The sequence below is a fragment of the Kwoniella botswanensis genome, chromosome 2, assembly GCF_036426115.1.
Source record: "Kwoniella botswanensis chromosome 2, complete sequence".
Lineage (NCBI taxonomy): Eukaryota > Fungi > Basidiomycota > Tremellomycetes > Tremellales > Cryptococcaceae > Kwoniella > Kwoniella botswanensis.
In genome coordinates, this window is record NC_088600.1 from 1,344,189 (window position 1) to 1,364,478 (window position 20,290).

The 20,290-nt window shown below is 46.9% G+C and overlaps 8 protein-coding genes across 8 annotated transcripts; 5 read left to right on the forward strand and 3 right to left on the reverse strand.

Moving 5' to 3' along the window:
* Positions 1-46: 46 nt before the first annotated feature.
* Positions 47-1,071, reverse strand: L199_007394 (uncharacterized protein; the record flags this gene model as incomplete). Its single annotated transcript, XM_064893084.1, has 3 exons — positions 47-555; positions 655-725; positions 791-1,071. The coding sequence occupies 3 exons, from the start codon at positions 1,069-1,071 to the stop codon at positions 47-49; spliced, it is 861 nt and encodes a 286-aa protein (XP_064749156.1).
* Positions 1,072-2,102: 1,031 nt separating this feature from the next.
* On the forward strand, positions 2,103-5,040 carry L199_007395 (uncharacterized protein; the record flags this gene model as incomplete). The annotated part of the gene is made up of 7 exons (XM_064893085.1): positions 2,103-2,369; positions 2,460-2,791; positions 2,877-2,985; positions 3,049-3,415; positions 3,485-4,247; positions 4,320-4,593; positions 4,699-5,040. 7 exons carry the CDS (start codon positions 2,103-2,105, stop codon positions 5,038-5,040), a joined length of 2,454 nt encoding a protein of 817 aa, XP_064749157.1.
* An 859-nt stretch (positions 5,041-5,899) lies between these two features.
* L199_007396 (uncharacterized protein) lies at positions 5,900-6,824 on the forward strand (the record flags this gene model as incomplete). Its single annotated transcript, XM_064893086.1, has 2 exons — positions 5,900-6,664; positions 6,807-6,824. The coding sequence occupies 2 exons, from the start codon at positions 5,900-5,902 to the stop codon at positions 6,822-6,824; spliced, it is 783 nt and encodes a 260-aa protein (XP_064749158.1).
* Positions 6,825-10,179: 3,355 nt separating this feature from the next.
* On the forward strand, positions 10,180-11,041 carry L199_007397 (40S ribosomal protein S26; the record flags this gene model as incomplete). The annotated part of the gene is made up of 4 exons (XM_064893087.1): positions 10,180-10,275; positions 10,578-10,728; positions 10,816-10,904; positions 10,976-11,041. 4 exons carry the CDS (start codon positions 10,180-10,182, stop codon positions 11,039-11,041), a joined length of 402 nt encoding a protein of 133 aa, XP_064749159.1.
* A 456-nt stretch (positions 11,042-11,497) lies between these two features.
* On the reverse strand, positions 11,498-13,105 carry L199_007398 (uncharacterized protein; the record flags this gene model as incomplete). The annotated part of the gene is made up of 5 exons (XM_064893088.1): positions 11,498-11,887; positions 12,017-12,126; positions 12,217-12,387; positions 12,469-12,729; positions 12,793-13,105. The coding sequence occupies 5 exons, from the start codon at positions 13,103-13,105 to the stop codon at positions 11,498-11,500; spliced, it is 1,245 nt and encodes a 414-aa protein (XP_064749160.1).
* Positions 13,106-13,518: 413 nt separating this feature from the next.
* Positions 13,519-14,980, forward strand: L199_007399 (uncharacterized protein; the record flags this gene model as incomplete). The annotated part of the gene is made up of 5 exons (XM_064893089.1): positions 13,519-13,650; positions 13,722-13,903; positions 14,031-14,314; positions 14,480-14,713; positions 14,778-14,980. The coding sequence occupies 5 exons, from the start codon at positions 13,519-13,521 to the stop codon at positions 14,978-14,980; spliced, it is 1,035 nt and encodes a 344-aa protein (XP_064749161.1).
* Positions 14,981-15,475: 495 nt separating this feature from the next.
* L199_007400 (uncharacterized protein) lies at positions 15,476-16,947 on the reverse strand (the record flags this gene model as incomplete). Its single annotated transcript, XM_064893090.1, has 5 exons — positions 15,476-15,801; positions 15,872-16,033; positions 16,095-16,379; positions 16,466-16,684; positions 16,830-16,947. 5 exons carry the CDS (start codon positions 16,945-16,947, stop codon positions 15,476-15,478), a joined length of 1,110 nt encoding a protein of 369 aa, XP_064749162.1.
* A 1,585-nt stretch (positions 16,948-18,532) lies between these two features.
* Positions 18,533-19,802, forward strand: L199_007401 (uncharacterized protein; the record flags this gene model as incomplete). The annotated part of the gene is made up of 3 exons (XM_064893091.1): positions 18,533-19,252; positions 19,338-19,545; positions 19,651-19,802. 3 exons carry the CDS (start codon positions 18,533-18,535, stop codon positions 19,800-19,802), a joined length of 1,080 nt encoding a protein of 359 aa, XP_064749163.1.
* Between the last annotated feature and the right edge of the window lie 488 nt (positions 19,803-20,290).

The following is a 20,290-nucleotide window of genomic DNA, read 5'->3' on the forward strand; positions in this document are numbered from 1 at the left end:
ACATGTCAGATACAATATGTACGATACAGCATTCCTACTACTATCGCTACTGTCTCTTTTTACCCAAACCTTCGATTTGAATCTCATCATCGGCCCAAGCAACTTTCTCAGCAAACTCTCGCCCGCCTGTTGATTTAGTCTCTTTCAAATCTTTGATTTGTTTCGCATCCCTTCCATAACCTATCGGTTCCCCCCATTGAGTCCAGCAGGGTACAACACCAGTGAAACTATCCGTCTCCTTTCCTTTCGGTGCTTCCTCCTGAGGTTCCTCCGCGCCGTTGAATCCTCCGTACCGCTGCTTACAACTGATTTTCTCAATTTTGAACTTGATCACCGTCGTCCTTTTCACAGCTGCGTCGTCGGGTACACCAACCGACGATATCCTGTCGTAACCCGTTACTGTATTTGTCACTATCCCCAAGACCCTGCGCTTCTCCTCGTGTTCTTTACTACCTACTTCGTCATCTAAGAGTCGACCCGAAGACAGGTGTAAAGTTGCAGAGCGATAATTTAGGGTGTGGTCGTGTGCCGTAGGGGAAAAGATCATACCATCGACTATTAAAAAGTCAAGTGTGTATGATCAGTTGGTTGCACCTTGGGGCCTAACTTTGACGAGAATATTCAGTCAGTGGGCTAGGATGACAAATCACTCACTCTTGGTGGTCGTAGCTGTTATTCCATGTTTACCATCCAACACAGCCTCTACCAGACCCGAATGCCTATGTCTGTAGTATCCAGCAAAAATGCTAAGCTTTCTTTGAGACTCAAGTGAGGGACAGACTGGACTCACGTATGCAGATAAACTGAATAATCATTTTGATCATCCTCATCACCATCTTCTTCCAAGACAATCACAGTAATAAGCGGAACGTTCATGACCGTCTTTCCCCTCCCTTTATCACCCGGATCTCCGGGATGAACGAACGCTATATGCGCTATTGGTGCTTCACGGAATATGCTCAGAGCTGCTTGGAGGGAGTAAGACGCTCGGTTCTTGTATAGTCGGATATCCGCTGAAGCGGAAGGGTTGGACGATCCCGCTGAGGTCGAAGTTGAGATTGAGGAGGTCATGTCGTATTTCGGAGCTCACTCTGTTATCCTCAAAGTAGAACACATACGATGCATATAAAACACGAATATAAATTACGCTTGCGTCTATGAGTTATGATGAACAGTTGCTTTGCCTCGGTTTGCTATCACGTATTTGTGAGTGGTGGTTCAGTATGAGATGAGTGAAATGAATTTACGTAAAGGACTACATATCAACCAGATGTATATATAGGCGCCGAGGTGTCATGTCGTGATGCGAGTGATATAACTGCATAACATGTGGGCTACCGCTGTGGGCGGGTCTGCTGATACAGCCTCGGATTTGCACGAAATGTCGGCGGATGCAGAGACATCTTCTTCCCATCGCTCTAGGTCCCCAAGACGGGTGCGGCCCAATCCTCATCGTTCAGGACGAGTGCACCGGAGGTCGTTGAGCGCAGTTGATGTTCTCACATCCCCCTGGACTTACTATTCTCATCTTCAGTCCAGGACATGAATTTGCATTTCCCTCCGTACTCGAGTCAGTGTGAGTAGGCCCCCAATCCCCAACCCTCTTTAGGGTCTGTGAGGTGGGACACAGGCAGTACCGTCAGTCAAGTATCGTACCTCCGGAAATACCGCGGATTCCAGTGAGTGACATTTTGTTGGATTTGCCAGTTTATGGAACTTAAGCTTGACTTGCTCCGCGAATTAGCGCGCGCCTTTAGGTAAGTCAGTCTCCCTTCAACCTCCATTGGTAATTTCTCTGTTTATCTGATAGTACAATCTCAAAGTGGGACTCTGTATATTTGTTTACGTCCCACCACACCATGCTTACACAAACAGCTTCTTGGTCAAGTTGGCGCTCTCGATACAGGTCGGATCACATGGACAACGACAGACAGCAGTAGCACCATGATAGCTAAATGAGTTGAACCAACTCGATCCAATCCCGAGCGTCAATTTTGTAAACAAGAGCTTGTATATATATATATATATATATAGGATCGTGTACTGTACATCGTCTCTTTCTTATCTGATAAAAGGTATTACGAACACAGTAAGCAAGCAACATGCCTTCTCAGTCCAACCTACCAGGAGCCAGTATCTCAACGACTACTCCTAATGGAGCTCTGCACAAGCAACCTACTTCTGGATTTACCGTCTCCAAGGGCGATTGGGGTCATAAAGCTGGACAATTCGATATCAAGTATCCAAAAGGTCCAACAGACGGAGGTGTGACTGAGGAGATATTCGGTACCAAAGTGCAAGATCCTTGGAGGTCATTGGAGGAATTAGATAGTGAGGTAACTACGAAATTCGTTAAGGAACAAAATAAAGTGAGTCGGACTCTCTTGAGCCTCGGGAGTTTCTGTAGACTGATATCGAAGTTTTGTATCCGTTTTTCTGCTTTGCTTTGTTGGTGATAGTTATCCATACCGGTACTAACGGATCACCCTCTTCGTCATAAATTGGAGAAAGCGGTGGAAGGGATATACAACCATGAACGAATGGATACCCCTCAACTCCAAGCTGATGGTTACTATTATTGGAATTTCAACAAAGGTAATTGGCCTAGAGATATTTTGGTCAGATCGAAAGATTTAAAGAACCATTTCGGTAAAAGTCCTTTACAAGACGATGGAGATGGGCCAGAGATATTTTTCGATTTGAATAAACAAGATACGGAAAACGTTTCGATGTACGCTCATAGTTTCAGTCCGAGTGGGAAATTGTGGGCTGTAGTATTACAAAATTCCGGGTGAGTCATTCGTTGCTTTCTTATATCATAATCAAATCAGATGTCCAGGTTGTTATGATTGCTAATCTGTGTCTTGGATCAATAGGAGTGACTGGCAGACCATTAGGGTATTTGATACCACCACCAAGAAATCGGTTGATGTCGATGTGGGAGGATCTAAATTTACATTCGGAGTAACGTGGATAGGCGAAGAGGTGAGTCTAATTATTTCTACTTGACAATACGGGTATGAGGTTTGTATTGATGTCGAGAATTAGGGATACATCTACAAACGAATTATTGGTTACAACGGTGATGATTCTTCCCTGACTGATGGAGCATATGCGATGTTCTATCATCGAGTTGGACAACCTCAATCGACCGATGTAGCCGTTCTACCATTCACGGGGGAATTCCACGAACATTTCGTTGGTAAAGCATTCACAGTATCTTCCGACCATTCTACTTCATCCACCAAAAGGACTTTCCTCACATTCGATATTTACCGAAATACCAACCCTGAGACTGAATTGCTCATTGTGGAGCTACCAGGTGGACCAAGGGAAGTAGATGGTCAGATCATAGCTGAATTGGTGAAGGACAAGAGGAAGTGGGTTACGAGAGGATTTACAGGTGAAACCAGATGTAAGCTATGATTCTGTTCCATATGATAGACGTTCCATTAGCTAATTGAACCTGAACAACACATCATAGACATCGGCTCTATCGCATCTGACAAACATTTCTTCTACTCAACTGCCGACGGTCACCCCACCGGACGAATCATGACCTTCGATACGGATGACTGGGATAACACACCTGCCGACGGAACACTTCCCTTCAAAGAGTTCGTGCCGGTCGATGCGGAAGGACATCAACTACACAACGCTCAAGTAATCGGAAGTAAATTACTCATGCTGATATATCTCAAACACGCTTGTGCTTCCGTCACTTTCTACAACGCTCTGACAGGTGTCAAACTTGGTTTTACCAATGCTGTCGAGACTAAAGGGAATATCGAACTGGATCCAAATACCGAAGTGCCCGTACCGGAAGAGGAATTTGAGATTGCCAAAGATTCAGATTCAAAAGTGATCATACCTGAACATGGATCAATCAAACCGATTTCAAGCCGATACAATTCGGACGATTTTTACTTCTCGGTTGATACTTGGGTTGCTCCCTCTTACGTCTTAAAAGGTAAAATTGTCAATGACGTCCAAGGTGAATTAGAAGTTGATATTAGTAGTATCAACACTACTACGAATCAAGAAGATCAAGAGAATCTGATATGTACTCAAGTATTCTATGATTCTCATGATCAAACGAAAATCCCATTATTCATTTGTCATCCTCATGATTTGGATTTGAGCAAACCTCATCCAACGCTCTTACATGCCTATGGAGGGTTCTGCGCACCGATGATACCTCATCATGACGCTTTCTTCGCATCTTTCATGAGAAATCTCAGAGGAATGTAAGCTCATCGTACTTTACTGTCTCCATGTGATCACTGAATGCTGACGGTGTAAACTTTTGTATGTGATAGCGTGGCAATCGCTGGTATTCGAGGAGGAGGTGAATACGGTAAAAGATGGCATGACGCTGCTAAAGGAATCAAAAAATCCGTTGGATGGGATGATTTCTCCTATGCTGCCAAATACCTCCAAGCCAAGGGTCTGACCATTCCCGAGTTAACTTCTATATACGGTACTTCGAATGGTGGACTGTTGGTCACAGCGTGTTCCAATAGATATCCGGAATTGTTTAATACGGTCTTTGCGGATGTCGCTATAACCGATTTGATCAGGTATCATAAATTTGTGAGTTCACCACTACAACAGCCATCTTCCATCCTTCTATGGGATGCGTTCAATGGCAATCTCAATTCCAATGCTGAGGATATGGTGTGTTTTCTATTTCGATAGACTTTGGGTAGAATGTGGATGGGTGAATATGGTTCACCAGACGATTCTTCCGATTTCCCAACATTACTTGCTACCTCCCCACTGCACAATATTCGAACGGACTGTAAATACCCTTCAATCCTCGTGACGACTGCAGACCATGACGATCGAGTCGTACCTGGACATTCGTTGAAATACCTCGCAGAGATTCAATCGAAACATCTACCTACGAAAGACAATAATGTGATATTAGGTAGATTGTACGAAAATGCAGGACATGAGTTATCAGCTAAGAGTTTAGAGAAGAAGGTGGAAGAAGTCACGGATAGATTGATATTTACTTTGCTTACTATGAAACCTTGATTGTGAGTAGACGTATGATACATAACGATAGAATGTAGGTAGATAGATAGATGGATAGCTTGTTTCGATTTGGATATTGGCTTCCTAGTAATTACCAGGTATATTATGTATCATAGAATGTATGAATGTATGAATTTGCACAAACGTATCACGTTTTGCTAATGCGACAAAATGATCGATGAAGATGATCACAAATTTCATGATCTACCGTAACATCGAGCTGAAAGCATGGTTATGCTAAAAATTAGTATCGAGAACATGTTACACTGCCAGGATGGATACCAGAGCTTGATATAAGTGGTCGTACGACATGAATTCCATCTACGACCATAGAACCTAGAAAACGCCCCATCCCGTCCGCTCTGGGACTCACCCGACTAAATCAACACCGCTGATCACGAATATCAACTCGAGGAAGCCCGGGGTGGCCTCCGTCGCCACCACGGCAGCCTTCAGGATTATCACCGACAAATTCAACACCGATACCGACTCTGAGACGCGCCTTTTCCTCTCATCAGCTCAAGACCCACCCAATTCCTTCCCTTTTTCGACCACTTGCTCTGCTAGATCTCACCTATCTCGTGGTACTACCAGCTAGTCCACTCCGCCCCCCTATCCTCCCCTTCGCCATCACCGAGATTCCAGTAGTGGCCTGTGCGTCAAGTCCGTTGTTTACACCTCGAAATAGTAGAATATCGATCAACCAATTGGACAACCTCCACTCCTTTGTCGGCGGATATCGCCGCCGATCCCACCCAGCCGTGGTTGTGCCACGGCTCACCATACAAACCACAGCCAAACCGCGGCTACACCACGGCCGTCCACGGCTGAAGAGGACATCACCTGATCTCCGTTGACAATGGAGCCTCCTCCACCTTACCATGCTCCTGGGTATCTTCAATCGACGAAATCATCTTCAAGAAGAGTATCAACAGCGTCGTCGGCGTCGGTATCCTCACCGAGACCTAGACCGAGAGCAGGTGATTTCTTTGGAGGAGTGTCACAGCTCTCTCAACAGGAGCTGGACCGGGATGCTATCAATGCAGGCAGATCAGTACGAAGACGCTCTCCCAGGACTGACCTTCCCCCTGCCTTAGGTACAACCACCCGGAAACGTACACCCCCTACAAAGGCCCCTACTCCCCCCCCACCACCTCCCCCAGAACCTGTGCCATGCCCTCTATGTCCCGAGTTTGCAGGAGAGGATGTCTTCCAACACATCCGCAGAAACCACCGAGGCTACCCATTCCAACAATCTGATTTCCCCTCGAATTCTGTTGTGGTGTGTAAGGACTGTAGGGCAATCTTGAAGGTAGGTAGGACGGCTCTGACGGTACACAAGAAGAACTGTAAGGGGAAGGAAGAAAGAAGTAGTAGAGAATTGGCTAGGAGACAGAGCGGTGGAATAGTGCAGGATAGTAGAAGAAGGTCAATTGGAGTCAACCAACAACTCTCACCACCCACCCCTCGCCCTCGCCCTTCACCACCACCACAGCCACCGCAACAACAACAACAACAGCAGCAACAAACACCACCTCGTCTGGCACCCCCACCATCACCAGCTCTGCCAGCTGCAGCCCCTTTGCCCCAGCCGGAGCACCTTACCCGTGACATCTCGGATTTGGTACCTCTACCTGGATCAGTAAAGCACCTGCATCCCAACCTGGTCAGACCCTTCATTCACGCTGCTTCTAATGCAGCCATCAAGTACAACGAGGACCCATCGGCTGGCAACCTATTCGACATTCTCGCTTTGGTGAAGGTAGGACTGGTTCCGGAGATGAGGAACGGCCACGCGGCGGTGGTGGACAGGCTTGCGAACTACCCCGCTGTCACCTGGCCGGAAGTTAGGAACGTGGATGGATCAGCTAAGAGTGAGATACTTCGGGCTAAGGAGCTGGTGGAAAGCGGACTAGTTGGGAGAGCAGAGAGGGTCCTCAACAACAACGTCAAGATCGCACCTCTCAACAACACCACTGTCCAATCGCTAAAGGATAAACACCCCAGAGGTACCGACAACCCATTCTCTGTCCCCCTTCACCAAAGCGCCGCCCATGCTACCAACCCCGAGGATCAGGATATCATCAAGGCGTTGAATAGCTTCAAAAAGGAGACTTCGCCTGGTCCTTCGGGTTGGTCGGTCAAGCTCCTTCACCTGGCCTCATCCGACCCACACTTCAAAACCTTCCTCACTACCCTCACATCACAGATTGCGGAGGGGATTGCAACGGGTCAGGAACTCCTGTGTGCCGCAAGGATCACTCCTCTCCTCAAACCGGATGGGGGAATTAGGCCAATTGCGGTGGGTGAGATGTTCTACAGGCTGGCGATGAAGGCGATCTTCACCGTCAACATGGATCAATCCTTCCTCTCCAACCACCAGTTTGGGGTAGGTACTAAAGGGGTGTAGAACCAATCACCAGAGCTGTCCAGTTCGCATTGGACGGGCACCCGGCCTTTCCCTACACCCATCTTGTCTCTCTCGATGCATCCAACGCCTTCAACGCTGCAAGACGATCGATAACGGCTTCGGCCATCAAACAACATGCTCCGTCTCTACTCCGCATGGCCGCATGGTCATACAACAACCCTACCCCTCTGTATGTTCATGCTGAGGGTGTCACCCATACTCTCTCGTCCGCCGAAGGTCAACGACAAGGGGATCCTATGGGCCCTTTGTTTTTCTCCATCACCATCCGTAATTCGGTCGAGGAATTACAACAGCTACTCGGCCCTCGATATCTTGTCCTTGCCTACCTCGACGACATCTTCATTCTCTGCCCAGACGACAAGGGCCTACACACGTCAATTGAGTTCTTCGGTCGAGCAACCTCACCGTTGCAGCTCAATGCCGACAAGTGCAAGCAGCTCTCATTGGAGGCGATACGTCGAGGAGGGATGGAACTTCTGGGAACATGCGTTGGCTCAAGGGAGTACAGACATGGCTTCTTGGCCCGAAAGATACGGTCGCTTCGCGAGGACATCTCTAGAACCATGCGCCTCCCTCGTCAACATGCGCTCCTTATCCTTCGACAATCGCTTCAACAGAAGCTACGCCATCTATTGCGGACCCTTCAGTCGGAGGACCTAGAAGACCTGTGGGAGGATTTGGATGATATGATTTGGAGAGCATTGGATAGGATTAGGGGAGTGAAGGTGCCGGCGACAGTGATGGACAGGGATAGAACACTTTTGGGACTACCGACAACACTTGGTGGCCTAGGCCTGTCCTCCCACAAGGAGACAGCGCCCTTGGCATACAAGGCTGCGACAGCCCTGGCTACCAAGGTGTTAGCACCGATTGTCGATCTTCTGGATGGTGATTCGGTCAATCCAACATCCCAACGAGAACTGTGCAGAGAAGTAGCACAAATTAAACAGAAGGAATTACTAGCTTCTCTCCACCTTCGAGACAGGATGGCGGTCATTGAATCTTCGTCCCAACTGGGTAGGAGGTGGCTCCTTGCCACTCCAACCGCCCCTCACTTCACCATCTCTGAGCCGGAGATCCAAGCTAACCTCTGCTACCGTACGCTGGTGCCAGGGTACATTGGGAAGTGCAGGAAGTGCGCCAACTCCAACACACCCGGCCACGATGAATGGTGCCCCGGTAGGAAGGATTATCGCACTGGCCGGCATGAGGCTGTCAAGCACCGCTTGGCAGCTGGTCTACGATCCGTCCCCTCTGCGTCAGTCACAGTAGAACCTTATATCGACAACAGAGCGGCTAGGAGGAACGACATCAAGGTCGTCATTGATGATGGGCTGGACAGACCAGTAATCTGCGAGGAGTACGACCTGAAGGTGGTATCATTGTATGCCCCTACACACCAAGCGGCAATGAGGACCAACGGTCGCACGCGAGAGGAGAAGGACGAGATGGAGAAGCTGGAAAAGGAAGGACGGTATGGTGAGGACATAGAGAAGAGGATGCTAAAGGTCCTAGCACAACAGGCAAGGAAGAAGGTAGCTCGACTACCAGAAGGGAGAGAGGAGGAGCGAGCGCCCTTCCACCCTCTGGTACTGTCGACAGGAGGATTCCAGGACGAGGAGACAATGGAGAAGTTGAAGGAGTGGAGGAAGTGGAAGTTACCAGGTATCTCTTATATATGGATGCTTACAAGTGTCTCCGTAGCCCTAGCCAAGGCTCGAGGGAGATCATTCCTCGGCGCTATTGAGAGATAGAGGCTCTTTTCCGTAGAGGTTACCTAGCTAGATACCCCGGTTTACTGTGCTGCGCACAGACCGCCCCTTATACTGTTCCCCACTGTAGATACTCATATGGACCATGCATCTAACTCTGGGAAGCTCAAGCTGGGTATCGCTCGGTTAGTACCAAAGTGGGGGACCATTTGGGAATCCCGAGTGTTGTAGTTATAGATCTTTACTTTTTGGACTCGATAGGTCTATTGGATGTATAGTAATGGTATCACCGAGCTGTGTTGTATCTGTAACCTGACAAGTAGATGATCGTATCATACGAGTCATGAGTGTGAGTTGCGAGCGCACCACTGCGTCCAAGTCCAAGAGGTCAACGGATTATGAACAATACAAGACGATGAATATACATTTTCTATTGATTTTTTTTCGCTTCCGTGGTGTCCATATGGACAAGGAGAATGTGAGAATATAGCTAGATGGCAGATAATGCTCGATCAAACATTGTTATGAGTGGGATGGACATGTTTCACCATAGCAATTTTATCGAGCGATGAAGACTCGGTTTGTGAGCGGAAAACCACTGTAATCGCTGATGTCGGCGTTAATATTACATCCGATAGCTGCCCTTTTCCCTTCCCCACTGTGCGCTACCGCCACTTTGGCTGCTTGCTGATTTGATTCCGTTACCCTTTCTTACTTTGTTGGTGCATGCAGCTGCTGGTCTCTGTCTCTGTCTCTGCCTGTCGGATTGGAGAATTGAGCGTTTTCCATCATCGTATAGTATAACAGCTTAGCTTAGGTCAAAAGGATTCTTCTATCCAGTCTTCAAGTCGCCAAACTTCAAGACACTTGTGGGTATCATCGTCTTTCACCAATCCAGTCCTTCCAGCTATCCGACAAACCAATCTAGGACAGGAGTCACGAATTATTCGAATATCAAAGCTAACTTCTTAATTTCATATCAGTCTACTCGACAACATGACTTTCAAAAGAAGAGGCGGTGGCCGAAACAAGAAGGGAAGAGGACACGTTAAATTCGTTAGATGTTCAAACTGTTCGAGATGTGTTCCTAAGGTGGGTCTTGGGGTTTTCCGCTTAATGAGTGTAGCAAGTCATGGGATGGTGGATTTGTTCGACGAAGAAAGGGTGGTCATTGGATAGGGCGCATGATGGAAAAGGGAATAATCATCATGGAAAGAGTATTGGTGGAAGGCGGTTGAGCGTCAGAGTAGGACGGATCAGATCATTGGAGGTGGATATCATATGATACCTGTCATGGCTATAGGGAAATTCAGATTGAAAGGAGGAGCTTGTGGTCTGATCCCGGTCTGGATGGTTCGGAACCTCAATGCTAATTATGGATGTTCATACGATAGGACAAGGCCATCAAGAGATTCACCGTGAAGAACATGGTTGAAGCTGCTGCCGTACGAGATTTGTCCGAAGCTTCCGTCTACGCCGAATACGCTCTTCCCAAACTTTACATCAGACTCTGTTACTGTATCTCATGTGCTATCCACGCCAAGAGTGAGTAGATCCTCTCATCTTTTCTGGGGATATACTGTTGGAGCATACAGTGGCACAATCGCTTATTCGAATGTTGGTAACTCATAGTCGTCCGAGTCCGATCAGCTAAACCCGGAGCTATCAACTCCCGAAAGAACCGACTCCCCCCTCCCAGAGCTGTCTTCAAGGATGGTAAGGTGAGTAGATGTCTTAACTTCCCATTCCATCTGGGTGTCCACAAATGCTGATTCTCATGTCTTTCTTGCAGCGAATCAACCCTGCCGTCGCCGCTGCCGTAGCTTCCAAGGTTGCTCAAGGTGAAAAGACCGCATAAACGTACAAAACTTCATGGGATTTCTTTGGTAGTATGAAGCTAGTTTGTTTATGATGAATTCTTTGACTCAAAACAATCAGGCCCCTTGTACAAACACTTGCATGAAAGCGATTCTCGATTACTGTTCGTTTCTGGCAGGGTTGCGGTGTTCACATACATCAATGAAGGAGGATGTTTAACGATGAGATAGAGCTGGAATACAGAGAGGATCATCTTCCGAGAATCAGTCGAGAGGTGTTTAGCGAAAAAATCATTCATTCATCACTCTTGGTCACCAGCAAGCCTGCAATTGTCGTGACTGACTCCAATTGCTTACTGACATAATGCTTCATACTGTCAATCAACAAAAATATGATAACATATCTGATATACATATACAACAAAGCTATCTGTCAATCGAACAGTCCAACACGAGACAATCTACCGGCACTCGATGATGAGGATTGAGCGGACGGTCTATATTTTCTCTACAGCCTTCAAATGGTCCAACGAGCACCCACCAATATCGAAGTTCTTCGTACTCCTATATATTCTCTTATTCGCACAACCGACCACACCGCAGGTTGGTATCTCCCTCACCATCAATCTATCTTTGCCTTCTTTGCCAGCAGGTGTTAGGCTAATCCAATCATCTTTCTCTTTTGGCGCACCGACTCTTAACAATATATCACCATCTTTTGTAAGTGTACTTGACCATCTAATCATATTTGAAAGAGGTTGCTTTTTTGAAGGAGAGGCCTGACCTGAAGCCGTCAGTTCGCCTTCGCCCAATGCAGGTGAGGGTTGGTCGAGCTTCGATCGCGATTTGGATGTTTGAGCTCGTAGTAATCGATTTATCGTCTCGTCCTACAATAGATGGATGTCAGCTCATGTGTGCAGAACGACCAGGATTGCATAATTGGCAGCTGATGATATGATCGAATTTTCAAATGGGGAGAAATTCATCATGGCATATTGATCAAAATCCTCACTTACCTGTTCATCCTGTAATTTCTGCTCAGTCTGCCTCTTCCTCCTTCTAGCTGTCTCCTCTCGCTTTTGCAATCTCTCAGCTTCGGTCAAGATCACCTTCTTCCCTGATACTTCTGCATGTGCGAGCATTACAAACATATAGTCAGCGAGTCTATTCCAGCCCGAAGAGATCATGGCCACAGAGGACAGAGCTATGAATTTACCATTGGGTAATTGTAGTAGAGTCTCCTGTAGGTCCTTATTCCCCTTCGCCCTTTGTCTGGCAGTCATCTTAGTCGGACTTATACTTCTCCTGGAGGATATGATACTTCCTTCGGCATCCTCATCGCCGTCGGCGCCTTCACCAAATAACAGAAGTTCGTCATCACTCTCAGCTATAAATAACTCATTAGCAGCGGTCCATGCTACCTCGACACACTCCACAATGTAGTAGAAGTGGTTCTGGTAATACTCACCAAACTCGTCATCGGCGACTTTCTTGACTTTCTTTGCACTTTTCTTGGCTGCGGCTCTACCTGGTCTTTTCTCCGCTGAATTCGTCGATGATGCACCACCACCGATTTTGAACTTGATTTTCAGTGCCGAGCTAGACGCATTCGCACTGGCATTTGAAGTACTTTTCGAAGGTGAATCTTCGAGTTCCTCCTCTTCCTCTTCTTCGCCTTCTGCATCTTCATCGTCCAGCGGTATATCCTCCGAGGCTACCGCCGATGATACTAGATACACCTCTTCGAATCAGCGTTACATGCACATGACACAGATGGTTATGGTTGGCTTACATCTTGATCTTTCCATATCAACATCCCCATCCCCATCGGCATCTTCATCCGCTTCCTCTTCCTCTTCCCCTTCCTCTTCATCAACTTCAACTACCTCTTCTTCTTCCGAAGTCACCTCCTCGACCTCACTATCATCGGGCGGGACAGGCCTTTTCAAAGTGTTTCTCGCTCTGAGGCTCCTATCGGATGCTGGTACAGGTACGTTGGCTGTAGCTGCCGGAGTGGATGCCTCCGATGATGATCCAGAGGGAGATTGGATGATTCGTTTGGCTCGACGCGCCGAGGTTGGAATGGCTGTAGGTTTTGGGGCCATCTCGCTTCGAGTCCGGTATGATCAGATTGTATTGCTCGTACCGCCTAGTCTCCGGAGCGATTGAGACTGAAGAATGATTGACGATGTTACCAATCATCCCATTGCTCACAAGGATAAAGAGACTTGCCTGAAGGTTGAGATGATCGATTGATGTGTTGAATTACGTAATTGACCGGGATGCACGGTTCTCGTCGAGTTAACCGGGACTCACTCACAAGTACAGGACACAACATTAACCATTTAAACATTGACTATATATACATATAATCCATAGAGCCATAATACTGCATACGAATCCAGATCGACCTCGAAGGAGAGAACGAGTAGAGGCCTGAGAGAGACAGGAGCGAAGTCTGCTGCGCCACAACTGGAAGAAACGTCCGATCCAGATCCAACAACCCTCCTTCAACCCAATGTCAAACCCCAACCCTGTCCATTCATCTACCAACCTCTTCAGGAGATTATCATGGCAGACCTCCGTATCGATATCTATACGTATAGCAGATGGAGAACCAGGTGCAGGTATAGGTGTAGATAAGTATTTTGTAAGCTTAAACCTCCTACCTAGAGTGTACCAGGCTAACTCAGCTGACCTATGCTGGCATGGGATATCCAGATCCAAGCCCCGAGATATACCTACTTACCCCTTCTGATACCTGAAATACGAGAGAACCTGGTGGAACTGGCTCTGGATGATAAACAGCTAGAGGAGACGGACGAGAAAGATTGGTGGTTTGAAGAAGAGGAAGATGAAAACCAAGAACCTGGTGGTTTTGCTGGACAGGGCGCTTGCAGGTGGTGCGTTGGACGACTTACTTCGTCATTGTATCTCCACGAGAGATACAGGCCACTTCATCCTAAACAACAGACACATGTGACCTTCATCTCTTATATTGACAAGCAAGCTGATATCTCAATTACCTAGGCACTGGCCAATCGATCTCCTCTCTATCCACTCATATATCTCTCGACCCCGTCCGCTGCCTCTTCCATCATCGTCGTCAACAGAACCGAAACAGCTGAAGTTAATCTTACATCTATCGAAACCGCCTATAGATAGGTTATTGATGCCTAACAATATAGAGACGTGTAAGACACAATGGTTGAATCAAATCAAAGAAGCTGATTTCGTCAGATGGAGGAATACGAACAAAGTGACTGGGTTGAGGAAGACGGAGCTAGATAATGGGTGGGATGGGATTGTACAGGGTGAGTATATCCAAACGATGAGCTTGCGAGGCAATCTTCAGGCCAAGACTATGGCGACATCTTTTATCTCATACTGTGAAGGTCATAAAACCACCTTGATCGCAATCGATAACCTATGTTTCCTTAAGACCAAGATCAGCTAACAGTTCATACATAAATCATCAGACGACTACGAAGCCTACCTCAGAATGGCCTCTCGCATATTACCCCTTCCCATCGCTCCAGCGGTGGGGTCAAATATGACTTCACCGAATCCTTCTCGACCACCTTCGACCGATCCATCAGGATCGACTGCTAAAGCTGAATCGGCTTATTCCACGCGAGCAATACCGATCAAGATATATTTACCTGATAATGCACCTGTCATTCAGGAGGTGGTACCTCCAATAGGGAGTGACGGTGCGTTGATATTCCTCTTTGTCAATGATATAGGTGGATGTAGCTGATAAGGCCATATAAATAGGTAAACCAACGACCCTCTTGTCTGTCCTTCGCCAACACCTCCACCTCCTCTTCCCTTCAAGATCATCTGACCCCTATTCACTGGCATTCCCCATAGCTCAAGGTATACTGATACCTGAACAATCTGAAGTGGCTTGGCTGGCCGCGTGTATGTGCGGTGCGGACGGCTGGCTGAGAATCGGTATATGTCTCAGGGCCCAGTGATTTGTTTGCGATATGTTGTATGGTGTGTATAAATTGCAGTTTATCGATACGATGTAGGTATGATGTAGAATTAACCCAGTTCTATCAGTTGAGTTGGCTGCTTTGAATGTTAAGCGAAGCCTGTTCTTTACCATTTACACTTTACCTTTTAATCACCCGCCGCATGGCTCATTTGCGTCGCACAATCCCTAAGGTAATCGACGAACTATGCCGAGCGTACGGACCACATGGGCAGCTGCCGCCTAGAAGGTCCATTGGAGGCAGGGGTTGGCGCCACCTTTTTGCTCGTCTGTATATGAACCTTACATGTTTATTTGCATTGACTTACTACATATAATGATCTATGCATCTAATCGGAAGTCTATCCTATCGCTACATCGAATCAACCATCTCCCCCTTGGGTCCATCTACAACAACATCTACGTATTTCACCTATACACTACAATCACCACAACCCGAGAGTTACCATTCGACCTCAGCTGAATGCTACACAACTTATAATTTACCACCGTTCTTCTCGTTGACCAAGACGTATCTGTACCTGGCATTACCAGCAATCATAGATGGAACAGCTTCGTTGACTTTGTCCATTGACCATTTCTGGATCCACGGTTTGACCTTCTTGTCCGCTACTAATTGTAACATGTCTTTAAGGGTTTGAGGGGAAGCGATGAGGGATCCTCCGATGTGAACATTTCCCATGACCATGGCAAAGAGAGGTATGGTGGGGACCTGACCGCCTTCGGGAATACCGACGAAGATGAAATTACCACCTGGGCGAAGGAGGGAAAGATAGGCTGGCATGTTCATGTCAGGAGCATCTGAAGATGAAAATGTGCAATTAGCAACGAAGATCGACGACGATGTGGGAGCAATTCGTGTTGTACTCACTAGAAGTACAGATGATCAGATCGAGGGATCTCTCGTGGCCCTTAAAAGCCTTGGCTTCGTCATCACCAGTGATCAAGAAATGTTTGGCGCCCAACTCTTCGGCATCCTTCTGTTTTCTGGCTGAGTGGGAGATCACAGTGACTTCGGCACCGAGAGCAGTAGCTAGGCAAGCTCGGGGTCAGCCTTTCAATGTCTGTTAGTCTGAGTGGAGTGTATTGCTCACCCAAAGTGACACCGAAATGACCTAATCCGCCCAAACCGATAATACCGACGTTCTTAGCTTGTTTACCAGCACCATGTTCAATCAAGGGTGAATAGACGGTACCACCACCGCACAACAAGGGAGCAGCTTCGGCTGGGTCGAGCTCCTTGGGAATAGGAATGGCGAAGTGAGATGGACCTCTCCAGTAGTTGGCATATCCACCATAGGATTTGGAACCTTCGGAAGTCCGACTGAATTTACCATTGTAAGTTCCGGTCATTCCCTTAGAACAGTAGTTCTCCTTGTCTACAATACAGAAGGATCTTGGAGTTAGCGGTGATTTCCTATCACTTTAGATCATAGGATATTGTTGGCGAAAATGAATAACTCACTTTTGTTACAGTAGTGGCATTGTAAACAAGAGTCACACTGGGCACCGATACCGACGATATCACCTTTTTTGATACCGTTTTGAGGGTTCGATCCTACTCTGACTACCTCTCCGACGATCTCGTGTCCCACAACTTGAGGCCACATGTCCTTCAACTCGCCCCAGCCCTCCGATAGCGTGGAAATATCTGATGCACATATACCACAGTATTTTATAGCAACTACAAGTCCAATGAAAAAGAAAGAAGGAAGGCAAAGGCGGAACAACAAGAAGAAAAAAAAAAGTCAACATTTCCTCATTTTTTTAGAATATCATCTGAGAAGTTTCTCGAGATAGTACAGTGGTATATCATGCAGGATACTCACTGTCGATATCATCCTCTGCAAATTGTTTAGGCTCATATTCGATGAACTTGAGGTTACCTTCAACGGAATCAGGTCCGAATCCGGCCCATCCTTCAAACTTGTATTCGGTGTTGGACATTGTTAAGTCTGTTTGTTTTTTCTTTTTGTTCTGACTCGTAATGATAGTGGATAGATACAGTGGAAGTCAAATTCAGGATATTTCCGCAGAGAAAGTCTTAGGTATATATATGCTTCGTGATGCAAATCTCGATGGATGGAAAAATGTTATCTCATCGATCCCATCTTTGACGTCTTTGTTCCTTTCCTCCACTTTCCTCCACTCATTGTATGTCATCATCATCAAGTAAGACAGACCGTCATTCACATTCAAAGCTCCAGCTGTTCAGGTCGCTAAGCTAATCTTACACATAATATTCAGAATGAATGGAAAATATTTCGATAAACAGTACAAAAACCTCCACTTGAAAGGTCACTCACCGTGAAGTTCGGTAAAAATTGAGGTACGTCACCAGTTCAGGGATTTTGCCGATCCGGGAATTACGGAATGCTGAAAATTCTTCCCATTGCCGCAGGTTCCATCGTTCCAATAGTCGAATTCGTCCTTTCTTCTCCCTAAGCTCGCGGGGGAACGGCCGAATGAGCCTTCGAATGATGACGAGACGGCTATCACCTCCACTCCACTCCACCATACAGTTCTTCATCACCCTCCGTTATATTAACGGTATCAAATAGTCTTTGATCCCATTACCACACTCAAGTTATATAATCGTCATTCGCCGGCGGTTTTGGATCGATACACGTGAAATACATGATAACTAAGCCTGATATACCCAGGTAAGCAAGGGGTATTTGACAAATACGTCCTGACGATGATGACTTAGAGGAGTGCTACTGTGTAATTCGCTTTGGCGAATAAGTTACCTGGCCATGATCGCTCTGGTTTGTGCAATTACAAGATAGATGGTTCACTTGGGGTCTCCTTACCAAACATTCGTGCTGGTAAAATCAATCGACTGTCAGGCCAGGTCCCGAAGAGTCGAAAATCTCGCAATTTCCTACAGCTATAGTCATCCTTTGAGATGCAAGATTCGTCGCCACGTTTCTTCGTCCCCTGTCGACTTCTCACGCATCAAACAGTGTACATTCCAGCTCGGGGGTATGAAGCATCCAAACCCCCTTATTCGTCTCGTAACATCGCTTATCATGAGCTTACGTGGGGTGAAAACGGAGCTTGTCGCTGATTACGTCATCGCTTCTCTCCAGAACAAGATAAGAAGTGTTTCCGTTTGGTTCAAAAGGGGGCGTTCCAAGCTTATCACCGACTCTCTTCGGAGCACTCAGAGAGAAGTGTCTTTCTTGGCACTCAACCAAGCAAACCAGCTGGGGTCATGGGGAGACATAGACAGGAGCATCTCTACCGCTAGGTGCTACAGGAAGCCTTCCGATCTCCCAAAGATTCTCTCCTCTTGATCAGGGTGGGGGACAAAAGGTACAGGAGAGAAAAGAAGGTCTAGGTGACACACTTTCGATTAGACATCGGAGTAGAACCTAGCTTCGCACCTGTCCCAGACACCAGGTGTGTCCTCCATCAATATAAAAAGGGCTGTTCAATCCGCACTTGAACAGTGGATACATTACCATAGTAACATACGATAATTATCATCTGATCATTTTTGCGCATCAGAACTAACTTTCAAGATTATATGTCGTCAGGAAAAGGAGGCACCAAGCGATCTAGGAAAGCCGGCTCTGGAAGCAGACCTGCCAGCCAAGCTCGATTGGGCGATGATCTGCATCCCAAACCTCACTCAGACAGTAGTAGAGCAAGTTCGGTCGCGCGATCGCACGCTGGTGCTACTTTAGACGAATTTTTTGATTTCGGCGGCGATAATGACTCATCTGCTGGGTTGGGTTTCTCACCCTTGGAGGCGGGTGGCGGTGATGGCGACAACCCGGAACTCAGCTTTGATCTGGGCGGAGGCAATTCTGAATCTCACGGTGATGCAGAAGAACCATTGTTCTCAGATGATTTCTGGAGGAACAATTCATATACTTCGATTGGGCAAAACGCCACCAGCGATACATCTATCGGAATGACTGCTACATCAACCTCCGCATCGGGGTTACGGGAAAGCGCAGATACTGCCTTTCTAGGTTATACCGCGCAAGAAGAGGAAGACACACTTACTGCTATAAGATTAGATGCGGACCCTCGAAGGGAGGGTGCACCCACGGATCACCCAGTGGCTATTAGACCGCTGGAGGAATACGTCAAGCCTATCACTGATAGTAGTCAAAGAGCAGTTTTCAAACAAATCGTCAAATCCCATTTATTGTTTTACACCGAACAAGAGTTGACTTGTACTTTCAACCACAAACTAGTTGAGGAGACCGGGTGTGTCCCAAGGAAATTCAGAAGCCAGGTATGCATGGCCCCTCTCCATCGTTCTCATGCAAAAGCCTGCGATCCTAGTGTTTCGCTAATAACATGCGGTGAATATCACGTAGTGTTATGATAGAGAGGCGAAGGAGAGATCCAAGTTTTTCCTTGAATATCTCAGAGACCATATGGACACAGACAGAAGAACGATGCAATTCAGTCAGGATATTGCTAATAATACAGATGATGCGACTCTCCCAAAGGAAGCTGTCATGAGAATTATACAAAGTACAAGGGAAACCCTTTATCCTCACTTCAAAACGCATCTTGCGTTCCGTAAGTTGAAAGATCCAGTGACTACTGAAAAGTATACAGTCTCTGTATATATCGGTGAGAGTAGGGCTAATGGATTGTATTGCTGTTGACAGAGTTCGATACTAGATGCAGCCACCAGAATTGCCATTAGTCAATCTGATCTAGATGTAAGCAGAGAAGAACAGGAGGACATCGATGCTGCCATTCGAGCTAGCTTGCAAGACTCCCGAAACGAGGCCGCCGGCGAGGGAAGTAGTACGGGTATCCCAAGGCGATGATCAACGTCGTGCTATGACTAGATTTCCTGTACATACTTACATATGAAGCCGTGAACTACACGAGGAATGCACTGCCAGGTTTGTTCCGACAGTACTACAGTTCGAGAACAGAAGTGTTTGCTTAATAGTGCCGCTCAATTCCAATACCGAAATTGGTCTTCAGCATGTGTAAATGTGTCGGCTACGAAAGGGCCAAGTTTGCGACTTCCAGCTCGATATTCCCAGTCCTGAGCGGCGTGATTACAATTTCCGTACGGGCTTTCTGCAATATTGAGTACCCCAGTGTGCCGCATCAAGTAGATCTGAGAATATGCACCCCAGCTCACCCGTATCTAATCGGAGAGAGGGCTTTCTTACTGTCTCTTCGGTCAGAGGCAGGTCGACTCCGATCCCATCTTTCACCCCGACAAGGCCCGGCTTCTCAACTTCTCATAAGTGGGAGGAGTCTTCGCCATGTTTCATGATTCTGCCAGACGAGCTGAAACGCT